The sequence below is a fragment of the Zootoca vivipara genome, chromosome 10 (assembly GCF_963506605.1).
Source record: "Zootoca vivipara chromosome 10, rZooViv1.1, whole genome shotgun sequence".
In the NCBI taxonomy this organism is placed as follows: domain Eukaryota; kingdom Metazoa; phylum Chordata; class Lepidosauria; order Squamata; family Lacertidae; genus Zootoca; species Zootoca vivipara.
The window spans coordinates 22289779-22306016 of NC_083285.1; the positions used below are offsets into that span (position 1 = coordinate 22289779).

At 41.8% G+C, this 16238-nt stretch overlaps 1 protein-coding gene across 1 annotated transcript in view; it reads left to right on the plus strand.

The window, feature by feature from the left end:
- The window catches only part of CNTN1 (contactin 1), a 149052-nt gene that overhangs the window by 95062 nt on the left and 37752 nt on the right, over positions 1–16238 (plus strand). Inside the window, exons 5-9 of the mRNA XM_035127315.2 lie at positions 1253–1285; positions 1888–1923; positions 8732–8858; positions 10762–10940; positions 14324–14419. Coding sequence (XP_034983206.1) covers positions 1253–1285; positions 1888–1923; positions 8732–8858; positions 10762–10940; positions 14324–14419 — 471 coding nt within the window. The remainder of the gene's footprint in view (positions 1–1252; positions 1286–1887; positions 1924–8731; positions 8859–10761; positions 10941–14323; positions 14420–16238) is intronic.

The following is a 16238-nucleotide window of genomic DNA, read 5'->3' on the forward strand; positions in this document are numbered from 1 at the left end:
AATAAAAACTTAGTTGGTCTTTAAGGTGCTACTGAAGGAATTTTTTTTATTTTACTTCGACCCAGACCAACACGGCTACCTACCTGTAACTTGACCTTGAAAATTAGTGAGCTGTCTTTATTGTCTAATGTTTTAAGTCTTAAATGCTTGTGAATCACTTGTAGCAGATAATAAAATTAAACATTTAAATATTTAAAAGCAGAAGCAGATTATTATTATAGGATCTGTTATTGTTCCCAGTGAAGTTATAGATCCAGTGTCACCACTTCTGGTAATTTCTTGATTTGATTGAAATATGTGCCCTTTGAAACAGCACAGTATGTGGCAATGATGCAGGAGGAGGGTTGTCTTCATACCTGTTTCTCATAAAATAAGACGTACCTATAAAATAAGCCATGGCAGGATTTTCATGCGTTGACAAAATATAACACATACCCCAAAAATAAGCTGTAGTGGTGGGAGCAGGTCTGGATGGCACCATGGAAGAGGAAGGTGCCTGTCAGCTCCTGGAACCGGATGCTGCTGCCCCTCCAAAACGCCCAGCAGCGTGAGCCACATGGAGCCCTGACCAAGCGGGAGCCAGCAAGAGCTGCAGCGCGTGGCACGCCGAGCCAGCGGGACCCAGCAGCATGCCCCGCTGAAGCGCCGACAAAGCGCCCAGCAGCGCCACACCGAGCACCCCAAGCCAGCGGGACCCAGCAGTGCTCTGTAGCACTTTGAATCCTCCTCCTGCTGCGGCTCGGGGCGCTCTGCGCGGCGCTGCTGGGCGCCTTGTCGGTGCTTCAGCAAGGCACGCTGCTGGGTCCCGCGGGCTCGGCGCTGCACGCGCTGCGGCTCTTGCTGGATCCTGCCGGGTTGGGGCTCAGCGCTGCACGTGGAGCCCCGAGCCAGCAGAACCCAGCTGAAGCGCCGACAAAGCGCCCAGCAGCGCCGCACAGAGCGGTAATTTTTTAAAAAAGACACCCCCCGAGTAAAATAAATATAAGACAGTGTCTTATTTTAGGAGAAACACGGTAGTACTAGCACAGTTAGCGCTATTGAAAACAGTGGGACTGACTGCTGCTTTTGCAGGCCATGGAGAAACCATGTCTCTTTCTCATGCTTCCCATCCCTTCTCCCTCTTGCCCCATTGCAAGAGAAAAGTAAAGCAGTCAGATAACTCTATCCCTCCCCCCTTTAAAAAATAATAATAAAGAAAGACAGTATTTGATTTTAAGTTAATCAGCATTTACTCTTCTTTCATTGAAAATAGGCCTGAGGTGCGCAAGTGCTGCAGGAACTCCTGGTGAGTGACATTGCAAGCAGGAATTTCTTGGTTTGCTTCTGCAGAGATTGATGCATGTGCATGGCCCTGAACCGCCAGAGGGACGCAAGAGAGAGAGAAATTACTGTATGTGCTGGTGGTCAAGATCTCATTAACAGAGCTGGCCACCTTTTATATCTGCACCTGGCCCACACATGAGGCAAGGTGAGGCAAGTGAGATCCACAGGGGCAGCATTCCCAATGTAGATCTTTATTCCCCTCTTGTTCCTGGTGTAGATCTTCACTCACCCCTTCTTGCCTGGCAGGGAGGGGGCACCATTTTGTGGTTCGCCTCAGGTGCCAAAATGTCCTGGGCTGGCCCTGATCTGCACCCACGGAATCCCTTTCTAAATTTAAAAACAATAATTGCCTAGCTCTAGAAATGTCTGAAAATGCACAGATAGTTCCTTGGAAGGTTCTAGCATTTGAGTAATAGTCAGTATAGAACTGACTGCCAAATCACACTGTAACCATTGCATTCCTGCAGACCATTCTTGGCATTTTTAATGTAATAATAGTTCTCATGAAGAAAGCTTCATAAACCCTTTTGGGGAAATAATTGTCTCTTTCAACTTTGCTTGCAGTACGTGACATCCATGGAAGTAAAGTCTTTGTAAGAGGTAAGTTGAAAACAAGACTAAGGAATAAAAAGAGTATGAAAGTATATTCTTTTTTTATAATAATTTTATTGATTTTTTTTATAGAAACAAAACACACAATACATGCTCTGTCCCTCCAATTTCCCTCCCCCCACAAGTCCACTTCTGCCACCAGTAGTACCCGTGGGCATTGAGAATCAGAGGGGTCCATTGTAAGGCTGGGTTTGACCCCCCTCCCCCTCCCCCCTCATCCCCTCCCCGCCACCGAAAGGACAGGGATGGAGGGGCTCTGGGGATTGGTTTCCCCTCAGCTGCTCCTTTAACACAAGCCTTCAACAAAACATATACACAATACCTATAAAAAAAAAGAAAAACAACACCAAAAAAGAAAACAAATAAAAATTAAAAAATTTCCAATTCTTATTTTCTTCACATTATAATTGTGACTTCCTCAAATCTCTTCTTCCTGGTTTTCCTAACTTCTCTAATTAATTGTGGCGGTTTTCTACTTCAATTCCAAATCTTATCCTTATAATATTAACTTATTCCTCCTCCTCCTTCATGCTGCCTCCCCACAAGTCCCCTCCTGCCACAAGAGGAACCTGCTAGGCGCAGCATGAAAGTATATTCTTGAATAAATAGCCCTAGGCTTATGCACCACCAAAGTACCAGACAATCCACATAAATTGGTGTGGTGTACGTAGTTGCTTTACTTAAAATATTTGCATGCTGCTCTTCAGCTATAATGGTTCTCAAAGTGGCTTGCAATAATAATAGAACAGAAATTAAGAGATAGCCAATGAAACTAGAAATAGAAATTACAGAAACAAGAAAAATAGTTACAATAGTGATAGTCTATGTTCCAAAATTGCCAGGGAGCATTAAACAGAATCTCATTCCATGAACACAACTTAGTTGAATTCTGCCCTGAGTATTTACTCAGTCCTCTGAAAGAAGTAACATGTGTGTCAGCCTGACTCAAGAAGACAGAATTCTACAGTACATGCTACCTGATGTCATATATAATGCAATATGTGGAGGAGGTATTAATACAAGGCACAGGCAAAATGTTTTTTTTGCATATGCTGCCACACTGCTAATTGGGGATGGCTACAAAGCCTTAAGAAAAGCACTAAGTAAGATAGTGCTTTGAAAGCTGCTTCTGGAGATTGACAGTTGCCAAAGTTCCATCTTGTCCTGTGATTTGAAAGGGGCTTCTGAAGACTCCTGCACAGCAAAAAAACCAAAAAGGCCACCTGATATCATTGTGATGTCAGGTGATTGGCAGGTGTGTGGCTCTGCCCACATGTCAAATATGGTCCATAAGGGGTATGGGAAGATAACAATCTGTCATTTATGGCTAGATCCAGTTCTTCATACCTGTATTAACTTGGGTTAGCTTAGTCCAGCACAGAAGGACTAAGGAGCAGGGTGGAGGAGGAGCTTCAACCAGAACTCTCATGCTCTCAAATTCAAACAGAAACCAGGATTCGCTTCTGTGATTCCAGGATGCCCTGCTTAAAACAGGTCAGTTGACAGGTATGCAGTATGATTGGAGTCATTTTGCTCCTGCTATTATTAAACGACTGAGAGTCAGAAATCCTGTTGATATACTTCAAATCTCTTACCAATAGATCCAAATCTATCTTCTGCCCTCCCTTGGAATAGAGCAATATCTGCTTTATGAAAAGAACATGAACTGATATTTCAAATATATATTCTGTGTGGAGTTTTTCTAAGGCAACTGCTTTGGAAATACATATTGTAAAATGGAGGTTGTAATCTTTATCTATTTTTGTCGCAAAGCACATGACATGTGGCGACATTCACAGCTTGCAAGAATGAAACATTATTGCCTTTAAATATAAAGACTATGTGATTATATATGTCCATTGTATCCTACCAATGCTGCTGTATTTTGCAAGAATACCCTCTGAAAGCAAATATAGTTCTTCCCAAAGTTAAAGGATAACAAATAATGCTGTCTGTTAAATTGTAACCATATTCCCAAACACTGGAATATTCTCTTTCATTCCTGTAAGTATGCCAAAGGCAGGTGTTTGGTTCTTTTAGAAACAACACCTAGGATATGCTTAAATTCTAATTGACATCAGTTTTTGCAAAAACTGAGCAACCATTGAGAGTTTGGAGGTGGGCATCCTGGTTCCCTAACCTTACTTCTAAGTAGTTTAAGGTTGCCAGGGACAGTATCTTTTAGCCACCAAATGCCCCGGTAAACAGAAATGTTTTAAAGTTCTTCCAGAGACACTACACCAGGTAGAGCATTTCACAAATGGGGACCCATCACTGAGAAGGGCCTACACTAGTGGCCAGGTGCGTGTGAAGTGGGGGTGCATGGCGTGTGGGCCGCCCTGGGTGTCACCCTGAGGGGGGGTTGACAAAATGGTGGGCGGCACTAGTCACCACGGGGCCTGCAACACACATGAGCTATGCGTCTCAGCACCCGCAGGCTCTGCGCTATCTGCCCACTGCCTCCCCCGAAGCCGTAGGGCAGCTGAGGCCCCACTGCGCACCCCATCCCTGTGGGCGCTGTGTGCCCCATCTCGTCCCTAGGGATTGCACAGGACAGCACAGCATGGGACGCACAGCACCCATAGGGACGGGGCATGCCACAGCACACATAGGAACGACACAGGATGCTGCATGCTCTGTTCCGCCCCATGGGCACCTCCCCTCACCCTGCCACTATGGGTGGTTTGCCCCGCCCCTGGGCACACTGCCCCAGGTGCCCGAGAGCCTTCCTCCACCGCTGCCAGTGGCAGCACCACCAACAGGGCCTCTCCTGCTGATCTTTTTGAAACCTTAAAATCTGTCAATTTTCCATTTTGTTTTCGGCTGTGACAGCTGCACTGGTTGCTTCAAAGCCCCAGACAGCTTAGGGCAAAGTTATCATAGGGGATTACATCCTCCCATAAGCATCAGATCAGCATGTGAGGTCCTCTCCTCTGTGTCCCACCTGGGGCTGAAGCATGTGTCATCTTATTGATTTCATTATGCACACTCCTCAGAGAAGTTTCTAAAAAAAATCTAAATAAATAAAAATAAGTTGAATGAGATGAGAGATGGAGGGCCATCTCAGTGGCTGCACTCAAATTGTGGAATACTTTGTCCTGTGAAGTGCAAGCAACCTCTTATCTCACTGCTTTTCACTCTTATTGGAGACCTGGCTGCTTTTTTGTTTTATGAAGTCCACAACGATGTTTTTAAAACCAGTGACTCTGGCTCTCTCTCTCTCTCTCTCCCCCCCCCCCCCATTAATTGTTGGGTACTGTCTTTATGAAAATAAGATGCGTATCTGTTGTAAGCCTCCTGAGTGGTGCATTTACTCTTATAATGTTGGATATAATTGGTCTCATAACATAAAATTACTGAAACAAATTGATTTCAGTGCAGTGGCTAATATAAATAAACAGCGGGTGAAAATATATTTTTTTTTAAAAAAATGGAAATGGTTTCTCAGAACATCATTTGTATTCATTCAATTAAGGTGACCTAATTTAAGTGCTGCCTCATTTCAAGTGAAAACATCTTCTTAATCACTGGCCTGTAGTGTCCAAAGGGAGGCGAGATTCAGTTGAAAGATCCTCTTTATGCAGCCCAGGAAGTGCTGTCTGGGGTACAAAGCTATTAGTTACCAACCAGCTTCACATTCTCTGATAGATATATTATTGTGAAGGAAAGGAGTAGGAAAAAATAAGGAGAAATGAGTAACCAAATGATTTAAATGCTATACTGTGATCACAGCTATGGGAATTATTTGTAACAATATATATATATATATATATATATATATATATATATATATATATATATATATATATATATAATATGTCTTTTATATAATGGTACTCACGCTTTTTTAAAGGCTTAGAAGCTTCTCAGTACAAAAATCTGGTGTGAACCCTTATTAGTACTAAAACAAAACCATACACAAAATGTGATGCTCCCACCATTTGCTTGAAATAGTACTGTATTTTCCCCTCTATAAGATGTCCCCATGTATAAGATAACCCCTATTTTGGGGGACTCAGATTTAAGAAAATGGGGGGAGGTGTATCCGTGTATAAGATGCCCCCTAATTTTTTACATTATTTTTTAGGAGGGAAACCTTATACGTGGAAAAATACGGTGCACCTGCCGTTTTAGAATGCCCAAAGAAGTTCCCTGCCTCTCTTTTATATGCTGCTAACAAATTCCCTAAATACATAAGTAGAATGCAATCCACCAATCATAACAAAGTTATGGCACCCATTGGGACTGTTGGGGCGGAACACATGAGGCCCAAACAGTAAGTGGAATCATAGCCAGTAACAGGCAAACCTGGTTTTCTTCTCCCCTGCCTCCAAGCTGACTTCTACAAGGGCAGCACTGAGACTAAAGAGGAGGAAATTGATAGTAAGGATGAAGGCAGGCAGGTGGGGGCTGGCTTGGCTGGCTGTGGGCAGACTGATGTTTGTGGGGCAATGCTGTGATTCTTCAGCAGTTTGACCTCACCCCCAGAGGCACATGTCATTGTTTCCTGTGGCAGACAGATGCCAACAACAACAAATAGCTAGATCCTTTTTCAGCCAAAGCGGAACTGTTAGAGAATGGACTCCTCTTTGCCCAGTTACCAGTATTTCTTCCCCAAAGATACATGCCTAATCACTGCTAGAAGTAGTGCAAAAAAAGCAGCCAGAAAATGGCCAAATCCAGTGAGCATTGCCCTGCTTGCTATACATGCACAAGGCACTGCAGAGGGAGAAAATCCAGCTGCTGGGTAAGAAACAGAAAATAGAGCAGGAAATAATCACTTTTTTGAGCTTGTGTTGATCAGGGCAGTTCCTAGGAAGTTTATTATAGTTTGCCCTTAAAGGTAGTGAGGTGAAGATTGTGCTAGAATTTATTTTCACAGCTTACATTGCATGTACATGTAAGCTGAATGAACTCACAGGCATAACAGCAGTGTTTCTGTGGTACTAACCACACAAAAGTGCATTGCACTGGGGAGGAAACAAGGTCACAAGGTTATCTATCTATCTATCATCTATCTATCTATCTATCTATCATCTATCATCTTTCTATCATCTATCTATCAATCATCTATCTACAGCAGGCATCTCCAAACTGCGGCCCTCCAGATGTTTTGGCCTACAACTCCCATGATCCCTAGCTAACAGGACCAGTGGTCAGGGATGATGGGAATTGTAGGCCAAAACATCTGGAGGGCCGAAGTTTGGGGATGCCTGATGTACAGGTATAGACTGGATTAACTGAGTTTCTGCTCTACCAGAAATATATTTTGAGGACCGGTCAATAATGTGAGCTGTCACCTACTGGGGTACAGCCCAGATAGAGATGTGCTAGCTGAGAAAGGACAGAACTATATATTATATGTAGTTTCATGATTCTGTTTGCATAAGTCCAGATGAGTGAGCTTTTTTTAAAAAAAAAAATTCTACTACTTATCCTCCAAAACCCACCCCCAGATGTTTTTATGCCAACTTGGGAAAAGATTCAGGTCCTCGATTCTTTTTTCTTGCATGGTTAAAAAGCAGCTGACAGTGTTTGTTGTTGTTGTTGTTGTTGTTGTTGTTGTTGTTGTTGTTTTGTTTTGTTTTGTTTCAAGAACTCCTTCTTTCCCCACAAGAACCTCTCATAATTACGGTAAATTGTAACCCAGCTACATTTTGTAAAGCAAAACTAGAATATGTTTTTTAAAAAAGCCTCCTTTTCTAAGCAGGAAGCTGGAAATACTATTGATAGTTGAATCCTCAAGGCCCTCAATTGCAGAGAGTCAAGTTAAGCTAAATTACCCAGCACAAGAGTAATCTTTTTAAAAATTTCTACATTTTTGCTGATGTTGAAGAAGAACCATTTCAGTGGCAAAGCACAGCAATCTTCACATACATACAGAGTTACAAAACTGCAGAATCACATTATCGGTGCTCCAGTAATGTCCAGGCTGGATTCCTGTAGTATGTTGTACCGGGGGCTGCCCCTGAAAACAGCTGAAAATTGCAGCTGATTCAAAGTGTGGCACTTTGGCAGCCAGACTGTAAACTGGGAGAGAGTCCCAGGAGTGGTAGTGGAACTTCAGGGACTAGCAAATTCGCTTTCAGGGTCAATTCAAGATGCTGTTTTGGACCTTCAAATGGGTAGAACCTTCATTATGTGAAGGTGAGGTTATCTGAAAGTGAAGCAAGGCCATTTGCACATGTTCTTTTGTTGTGTTTTTACTCATTCATTCATTGTGCTCTAATTTTAAACGTGGGTTTCAGGACTGAGTTCTGAGTAGACCCTGCTATCCTGAAAAGCAGGGTACCAGAAAAATCAAATGACAGTTTAGTTGCAACATGTGGCGGGTGACTAAGCAGACGGCTAATGAAGCTAACCTTTGCTGAATATAATGGCCCAAGCCAGAGGACATCAGATGTCATCACCATCTGGTGGCTATTTGCTGGACTGCAGAGGAGATTCCATCTGTCTGTATCTTCCAAACAGACAGATGCACAAGCCACAAACACTTCCACTAGCTTTCACACCAGTTGGCAGGATTGTTGACCGTGTCCACAGAGAGCCAATGGCCTTAAGGGGAATTGCAACTAGTTCACAGGGTTTTTTTCTCCTGATGGTAGGTATATGGACAAGACATACTATAGTAGTGAAAGAGGAAGCTGTAGCATTTAAACTGTTGATGTTGTGCTTACTATGCAGACTTACTAAAATGGTTTGTCATTTGTCATTTTAACTCTGCATTCTCAATATGCAGTAAATAAATATTTTCAAGGGGTGGTTATACTGTAATTGACTTGTCATATGTTTTCAGATGAGCAAAAGGGGTATGGGCCAATTTTTGAAGAACAGCCCATTGATACAGTCTACCCAGAAGAATCTCCAGAAGGAAGAGTTTCAATGAACTGCAGAGCCAGAGGAGTCCCCGCTCCCACTTACAAGTAACATATGTTGAAGTCTTAACTTGTACTAATGTATAGGAGTTGGTAATCACTTCCATCTTGGAAATTTTGGTCTGGAGCAGTGGGTGACCTTGGTAGCTTTGGACAATTCAGAATCATTAAGTTCCTCATAGGAGTAATAGCAATCACAGAGTAAGTGTGGAGATGAATGAGAAAAGTCGATAAAGTACTTTGCCTATGGGAAATGCTGTTAGTGTGCATGAGTCTATATGTGAAGAGCAGTTTTAAACCCATAACCTGTTTATCTCATTGCTCTCTGATTACGGTAGTTCATCATCATCCACAGGTGTAAAACTTATTCAAAATTGAAATGCACTACTCAGTTTAGCCCTACCTCACAATTGAATGTCAGTTTGATCAGAATGGGCTTATGTTAGTTCCAGGAGATGTATCAAAATCTTGAGTGATGCAGCTACGGTATTTGTATTTGGCCTGATTTTAGTGGCTAGATCAGTCTTCACCAGCCTGGTTCCCTACAGATACTTTGGACTACAAGTCCCATCAGGCATAGCCCCCTACAAGGCTAGACTGTGAGGGATAGAAAGGGATATTAAGTGAGATTTTTTAACATTCTGTTGCATAATAACTACAATAATGAAATTTAAAAAAGCATGACGGAGTATTACAGTCATATGTTCATAGAGCAATTTAGTAATTTATGCTCAAAAGTTTCTTCCACCAGGATTCCTTAGAAAGGTAAGATTGTGCTTATTCCTGTAAGAGTTCGCCTCCCCCATTTCTAATTTTCTGCACAAGCCAATAGCTATATTCACACGCAGTGCTAAACCACAATTTAGCTCTACCTGGGTGAGCTGGAATAAGTTCAAACAGTCTCACACACTCTCCTCTCCTTCTGAACAGCCAGGAGGAGGACTTCAGCAGCATTTAGTTTCACTTTTGAAGATCACTGTGTTGTTGTTACATTTGAACCAGGGACCCTAGATTCAAACAGGCTTTGGTTAATTGAACAGGTCAAATTCGCACAGCCCATGTTTTAAAGTTACCAGAGTTTTGTTTTAAACCAGGGTCTCTGCTTCAAGCATAACAACAAGCTGGGATTCTATTAATGTGAAGCTAAACTCAGGCAAAGTCCTCTTCTCAACTACCTGGAAGGAGAGGGGATTGCTTGAACACAATACGTTGCTGGGGCTTGTTCCAGCTTGTCCAATACAAATGCAGCTGTTGTGTGCATTTTATTTATTTTTCAAAAGTATCTTCCTCTGCATCGCGTGTGAGAGAGAAAACTTAAAATTCATTCAGAGCCTTCCCTGAGAGACTCTACAAGTCTCATCTTGGCCTGATGGAGGGTCACAGATTCCTCGCCCCTAATTTACTTGCTGTGCTAGAGATATTGGATGTGAAAAAGAGTGGGCACTCCCTCTGGTGGTCATAGTGAACTATTTACAGTACATATATTTCTCACACACAGCTGTACAAGAGGGAGCACACAAGGCACTACAAAATACCAGGTCAAGCATGAGTGTTTAAGCATCTGAGAGACACAATTTTAATTTAGCCTTTTGCTGCCTTTGAGCCACAGAGTAAGCTGGTTGTGTACATGCCAATGACAAAGAATCTTGGTTTTAATATAGTTTCAATAGCATCAAGACCATAACCATACTAAATTCAGCATCTTATATTCACCCATGCTGGCAGAAACCTACACAGCAGCCACCCGCTGTTACAGCTGCTGAAAGTTATCATGGGCTAACTGAAAACTGGGGCTGCCACAGGCTGAAAGGGTTCCGTAATCACTACTGACACAAGTTCTGAGAAGGAAGAAAAACATTTGTCCATCTGGAATGATTTTTTGTGTGCTGATAGAAAAGCGCAGGTTATTATATTGTTACTTTTAGTGATAAAATACCATCTCTCTCAACAGGTGGCAACGTAACAACTGGGATATTGATATTAAAACAGCAAAAGAGCACCACAGTATGGTGGGAGGTAACCTGGAAATCAACAATCCTGAGAAATCAAGGGATGAAGGAACGTACGTTTGCCTAGCATACAATGTACATGGAACTATAAGGAGCCGGGAAGCATCTCTAAACTTTGGATGTAAGAAATGTTTACCTTTTTAACATGGATTACATAGATGAGCAGGTAGAATGGGGCAGTAGTGAGGTTACCTGTAATTCTTCTGGTGGTGGTTAGGTTCCTTAGTATTTCTCATTGTTTGTGTTTTTAGCCCGGGTGCAAGGAGTGTAGGTCTGGAGAGTGCACCCTTTAAACTTCTAGCTTGGGGAGGCTGTTCATAGGCAACACATACACTGTAGCCACAACCCTGTTCGCTACAATAGAATGCTTATTTCAAGCCTAAATTTCAGCAGAGGAGGGGTTGGGGCAGGGAACCATTTAGGTCCCAGGGAAGTCTTCTGCAGGTACATGTGCACCTGTGGCTGCCACATTGGCAAGCCCTGAACTGAACAAAGAGAAGTCACTTTTTTCCTTTTCTCTCTCTCAATATATTGGCTGATAGTAATGAGAGCCAATGAGACAACCATCTTTTTCATGATTGTTAAAACTTGAGGAACTTGTCACACTCACATGATTTTAGTTACCAACCAATACAGAGAATGAGAGAGAATATATCTTATGGAGTGCTGTTCTGACACTGTTTGAGAAACTCCGATCTAAGAGATTGTTCTCCGTCATCCAAAGTACAAATGTGTCACAGCAAGAAAACAGACACAAATCTGTTTAGTAAACAAGATGGTGCAAGCAAATGAGCTGTGACTTATGCTACTGAAGGCAGTTCCCAATAAAATGAATCAATTAAAACAGAAATACAACACCAATAAAAATGCAACAGAATGGTTTACAAGAAAATAGTTGTATTGTTATTACTGTAAGCGCTTTGGGGGCAGGAAATTCTCTCTTTTGGTTTGCCTTATGTTGTTCTGTTCTGTTGTTCTATGGCATGCATGACATTTTAACAACAATGCCACAGCCTGAAGTACAGACATATTAACATAACACACACACACACCACATACCTTATAGAGGATAAAACTAGTTCTGGTATTTAGGCTACATTCCTAACTCTGTAAGCTCAGAAGTAAGTCCTATTGAATTCAATTGAGTTTACTATCAGATAAATGTGATTAGGGTTGCAACCTAGATATGTGAAATGTTATTGGACAGGACGGAGAACTCGGGGGCAAGTGGCTGAATCAGAGATGCCAAGAGGTTTAAATGAAGGTCAAAATGTTCACATCACTATATGCTAAAGATAGATCTCTAATCCTTGACCCTGGGTAGGAAATCCTGCTGAGGACCGTATGCAAACATTTTCTGCACATTCGGTGTTGTTCAGCTTTGGAGAAAGGATGAAACTATATGGGACTAGTAGCAGTACTTGATTCCCGAACAGAAATAATACTCATTTTTTTCATTACACATTAACTTAGAATCATAGAATCATAGAGTTGGAAGAGACCACAAGGGCCATCCAGTCCAACCCCCTGCCAAGCAGGAAACACCATCAAAGCATTCTTGACATATGCCTGTCAAGCTGCTTAAAGACCTCCAAAGAAGGAGACTCCACCACACTCCTTGGTAGCAAATTCCACTGCCAAACAGCTCTTACTGTCAGGAAGTTCTTCCTAACTTAGTGTGAAATATGCTGCCTTTTAGGTCTTTAGGGCAAAATCCATAATTCACATATTATGCTTTGGTCTTCTCTCCAGTACAGACTGTGAGTTTAGTATTTATTATATGTATACCTGTATACAGGTATACAAGCCTTCCCCCCCACCCCAAAAAAGGAAATTATTGTTCCTGAATAATTTTATTAGATGAATTATCTGTTATGTGAAGGAAAGAAGTTGTTGGAATTCATGCCCTCTTTCGTTCCATTGACACCTCTATGCCAGAACATCTGCATGTAATATGAGAGTCCATTGCCTCCCCTATCATGGCTTGAAGCATTATGCTGCTATACTCCATGATAAGTGCTGATATGTTGTGTCTCAGCAAATTTTGGAATTGTGTTGATCAAATACATAAAATAGTTGCATAATTTAATAACTTCTAAAAATGGGGTCATGGTCTATTTATTATTCACTTTAAAGATGAGAACATAAGCTTATCCTCTTCCAGAGAGGATAGCATTAAACAATGTTTCAAAATATGTTTTTGTATTGAGAGGTTTATCATCTCCACTTTTGAATGAAAGCAGTTTTTTGCTCATCAGAATCCAAAGATGAGTGTAAGCCCCGCCGCTGCTGTTAAAGCAGGCACGCATACCCTTTGGCACTTATTATTACTAAAATAAAATCAGGCTGGTGGTAGTACTGCTTTCAAATAGGTCTGTAACATTTGCAAAAAAAAAAAAAAGTCGCTCGAAGATTTGTCTGTCACATGTACCGTGCAGATTTTTGCAAGCTCAACTTCCAATGATGATAAGTCACCCCACTCGCACCCCAAAAGTTTAATATGAATGAAATGTTGGAATATTGTTCAGAGAATTTCTTAAATACAGGGTTGTTGTTGTTAAGTGATTCATAGCATCATATATTGTAGAAAAATCCATTGGACCAAAGTAAAGTTGCTGTATAGGGTAATGTGGTGTCTTTCCCACACCTGAGCCTTACAGCTTCTGTTCATGTACTGTGCCTGAATCTGTGACTAGGGAATCAGCCCAACTATACATTCTCATGTCAACCTGTAAGTCTCTGCCTGGGATCTCAAATTCACCTTGCCGTTTCCAAGGTGATCTTTCAGTGAATTCTGAGACTCAGGTTCTGATGGGCTTCTTCTTCTTTGTTTTTCCACTTGTACCTCAGACCAACACTAGACCCAATGAATTCTTCAGCTACATTTTGCTTGCCCACTTTCCCCCTCATCATTGCTGGTTCTATGACTATGCATGAGTGTCCCAATACAGTCCCAATACTTCCATAAGAACTTCCCTAGGCAGATACCTATGGTGTCTTAATAGTTCCAGGAGCCTTATATGCTATTCATACAACTGGCCTTGCGAGTAATCTATGTTGTTGGCATTTTGCAAACAACTTTAGGTTTTCTGAGACAGATAGCTTTATGCAAGCTTTCATTGCTTTTTCCTAAGCTGTCTTATGTTTATGTGTGATCTTGGCCCCAACAGTTCCGAAAGAAAACTCCTGATTTGAAGTGATTTGAAAATACTAATTCCAAATAGGTAGCCTTGCACCTGTATTCAGTCTCCATTGTCTATGATAGAACACAGATAAAAATAATAACCCTTTAACAATTGATGCCTACCCTTTTTTGTTACACAATGGAATGATAGAATAAAGGCTTGTACTGTACACTCATGATACTCTTTTTTGTGGAAAAATTGTGGAAAATTAGCAATGAGTATATGCTTATTTTGTAAATGTCTACTTCACATCTTTGGTGAGTTTATACCTGTAGTTTTAGCTGCGTATTATATAATACATGCACATTGTCTTGCATAGATTTATATCCGTTTACACCTGAAGAGAGGCATGCAGTAAAAGTGCGAGAAGGCGTTGGGGCTGTCCTTCTCTGTGACCCCCCACCTCATTATCCAGGTAATTAAATCCATATTTTTTTTCAGCTTTCATTGGAAGAACAGGATAGAAACTAATATGATTACAAAATTCCTAACTTTGAATATGACGGTATAAGCTACATAAGCTGCTTAAAGCCTGTAGTAAGAGAAGCACAGATCAACCTCGCTGCTTGACATTTTTTTTTTAGTTCCTTAGAGAGGGGCTGGTTCTCTTCAGATTAAAGAGCGGCTGCATCTGGTTGCTGTTAAAAAGCTTTTGCTCATAAAGCTGGGTGAACTTTTGCGCTTACACTCCCACAAATGGCAAGCATGCTTCAGGCATAATTGGAGCGCTTACTGTGCCATCTCCTAGCATAAAGCTAGCACAAAGCCTGGGTGGAAGTATATTTCAACTAATAGGATGGGAGGAGTGGTAGGCGGTTGAAGTGTGGAGCGGGTGGCCCTGGTGTGACAGCCAGCAATCTTGCCATTTGGCGGAGAGTAGAGGCAAGCTATTAGCACTATTCCCTGTGCACCCAACGAAAGCTTTGGCCACATGAACTGCAGGATTGTCGTACTGCGTTACAGCTTCCAACTGGGTTAATGTTCTCCTCTAAGCATCCAGAAGGGGAGCCTGCAATAACTATTTCCAGCAGCCACAGACACTATCTGCCAGGAAACAAGATCCTGGCCATTTCCACTGTTGGGTGCAGTGTATGCCTCCGAGTGATAGTTGTTGGGAATCACAAGTGGGGAGAGTGCTGTTGTGCTCAGGTCCTGCTTTCAGGAAAGAGTCAGGCCAATAGAATGGATGAGATGCTCTGTCAAGTATAAGCAGCTTGTGATATGACCAGGACAATAAGTGCGCTCTGGTCACAGATATGTACAGTGACACTATGGTATTGGCAGTTTAGTTTTCCAAACCCTTTCCTAATGACCCCTAACATCTCGAGGATCACAGGATCCCCACTCCTGATTTAGGGAAATAAGCAAGGGTGTATTCAGAACTCTACCAAGGTGAATGGCATTGAAGGCAGGATGCCAAAGTATTAGCTAAATAATATAACTGATAAAATTGGATGTAAGTTGCATAATCCAGCTCCCAGATAGCTAGAGGCCAGCTCACTAGCTAACTAGGACTTTCTCCTTCCCCTTTTAAGCTAGAACAACTTTTCTGCCCAGAAGATTTTGGTGTGAAATGAAGTGCTTCAAACACATCTTTCAAGTTCTGAGAAGCCCTCGTTGGTTCCCCCCCCCTACACTCACTGCTTCTTGTCTTTTTAATCCTTTAACAAATCCCTGAAAACCTTACATAGGGAACTTCCTGGACAGACCTGGAATACTGCAGTCAGAAGCTGTGGAAATTGGCAAAATGTCTGGGGAAAGCTTTGTTGTTTTTCCCTATAGCTCAAAAAAGTCTTCTTTTTTCAAAGCTCTACAACTTTGGCCAAAAAGTTCAGTGGCGGAACACATGCTTTACTTTCATAAGGCACCTTATTCAATCCCTGGGTTTTCCCAACTAAGGTTGGGAAACCCCATTCTCTGTAACTCTAGAAAGCCACTTCCAATACTGAGCTAAACAGGCCAGTTTTCTGATTCAATATATAAAGCATCTTCCTATGTTGCAAGATACAGCAAAGTCATAGCTCAGTGGCAGTGCACTTTTAAGGTTCTAGGTGCAATTCACTACCGGTAGCATCTCTGGTTAAAAGTATATTAGGAAATCATGGCAAGACCTCTAACAGATACGCTGGAGAATTTTGGTCAGTCAAATTCAATAGTAATGACTATAAGAACCATTTAACCTCATGTCAGGCAACTCATTATATTCATGTATTTGCACAAATTCTTTCTAGAAT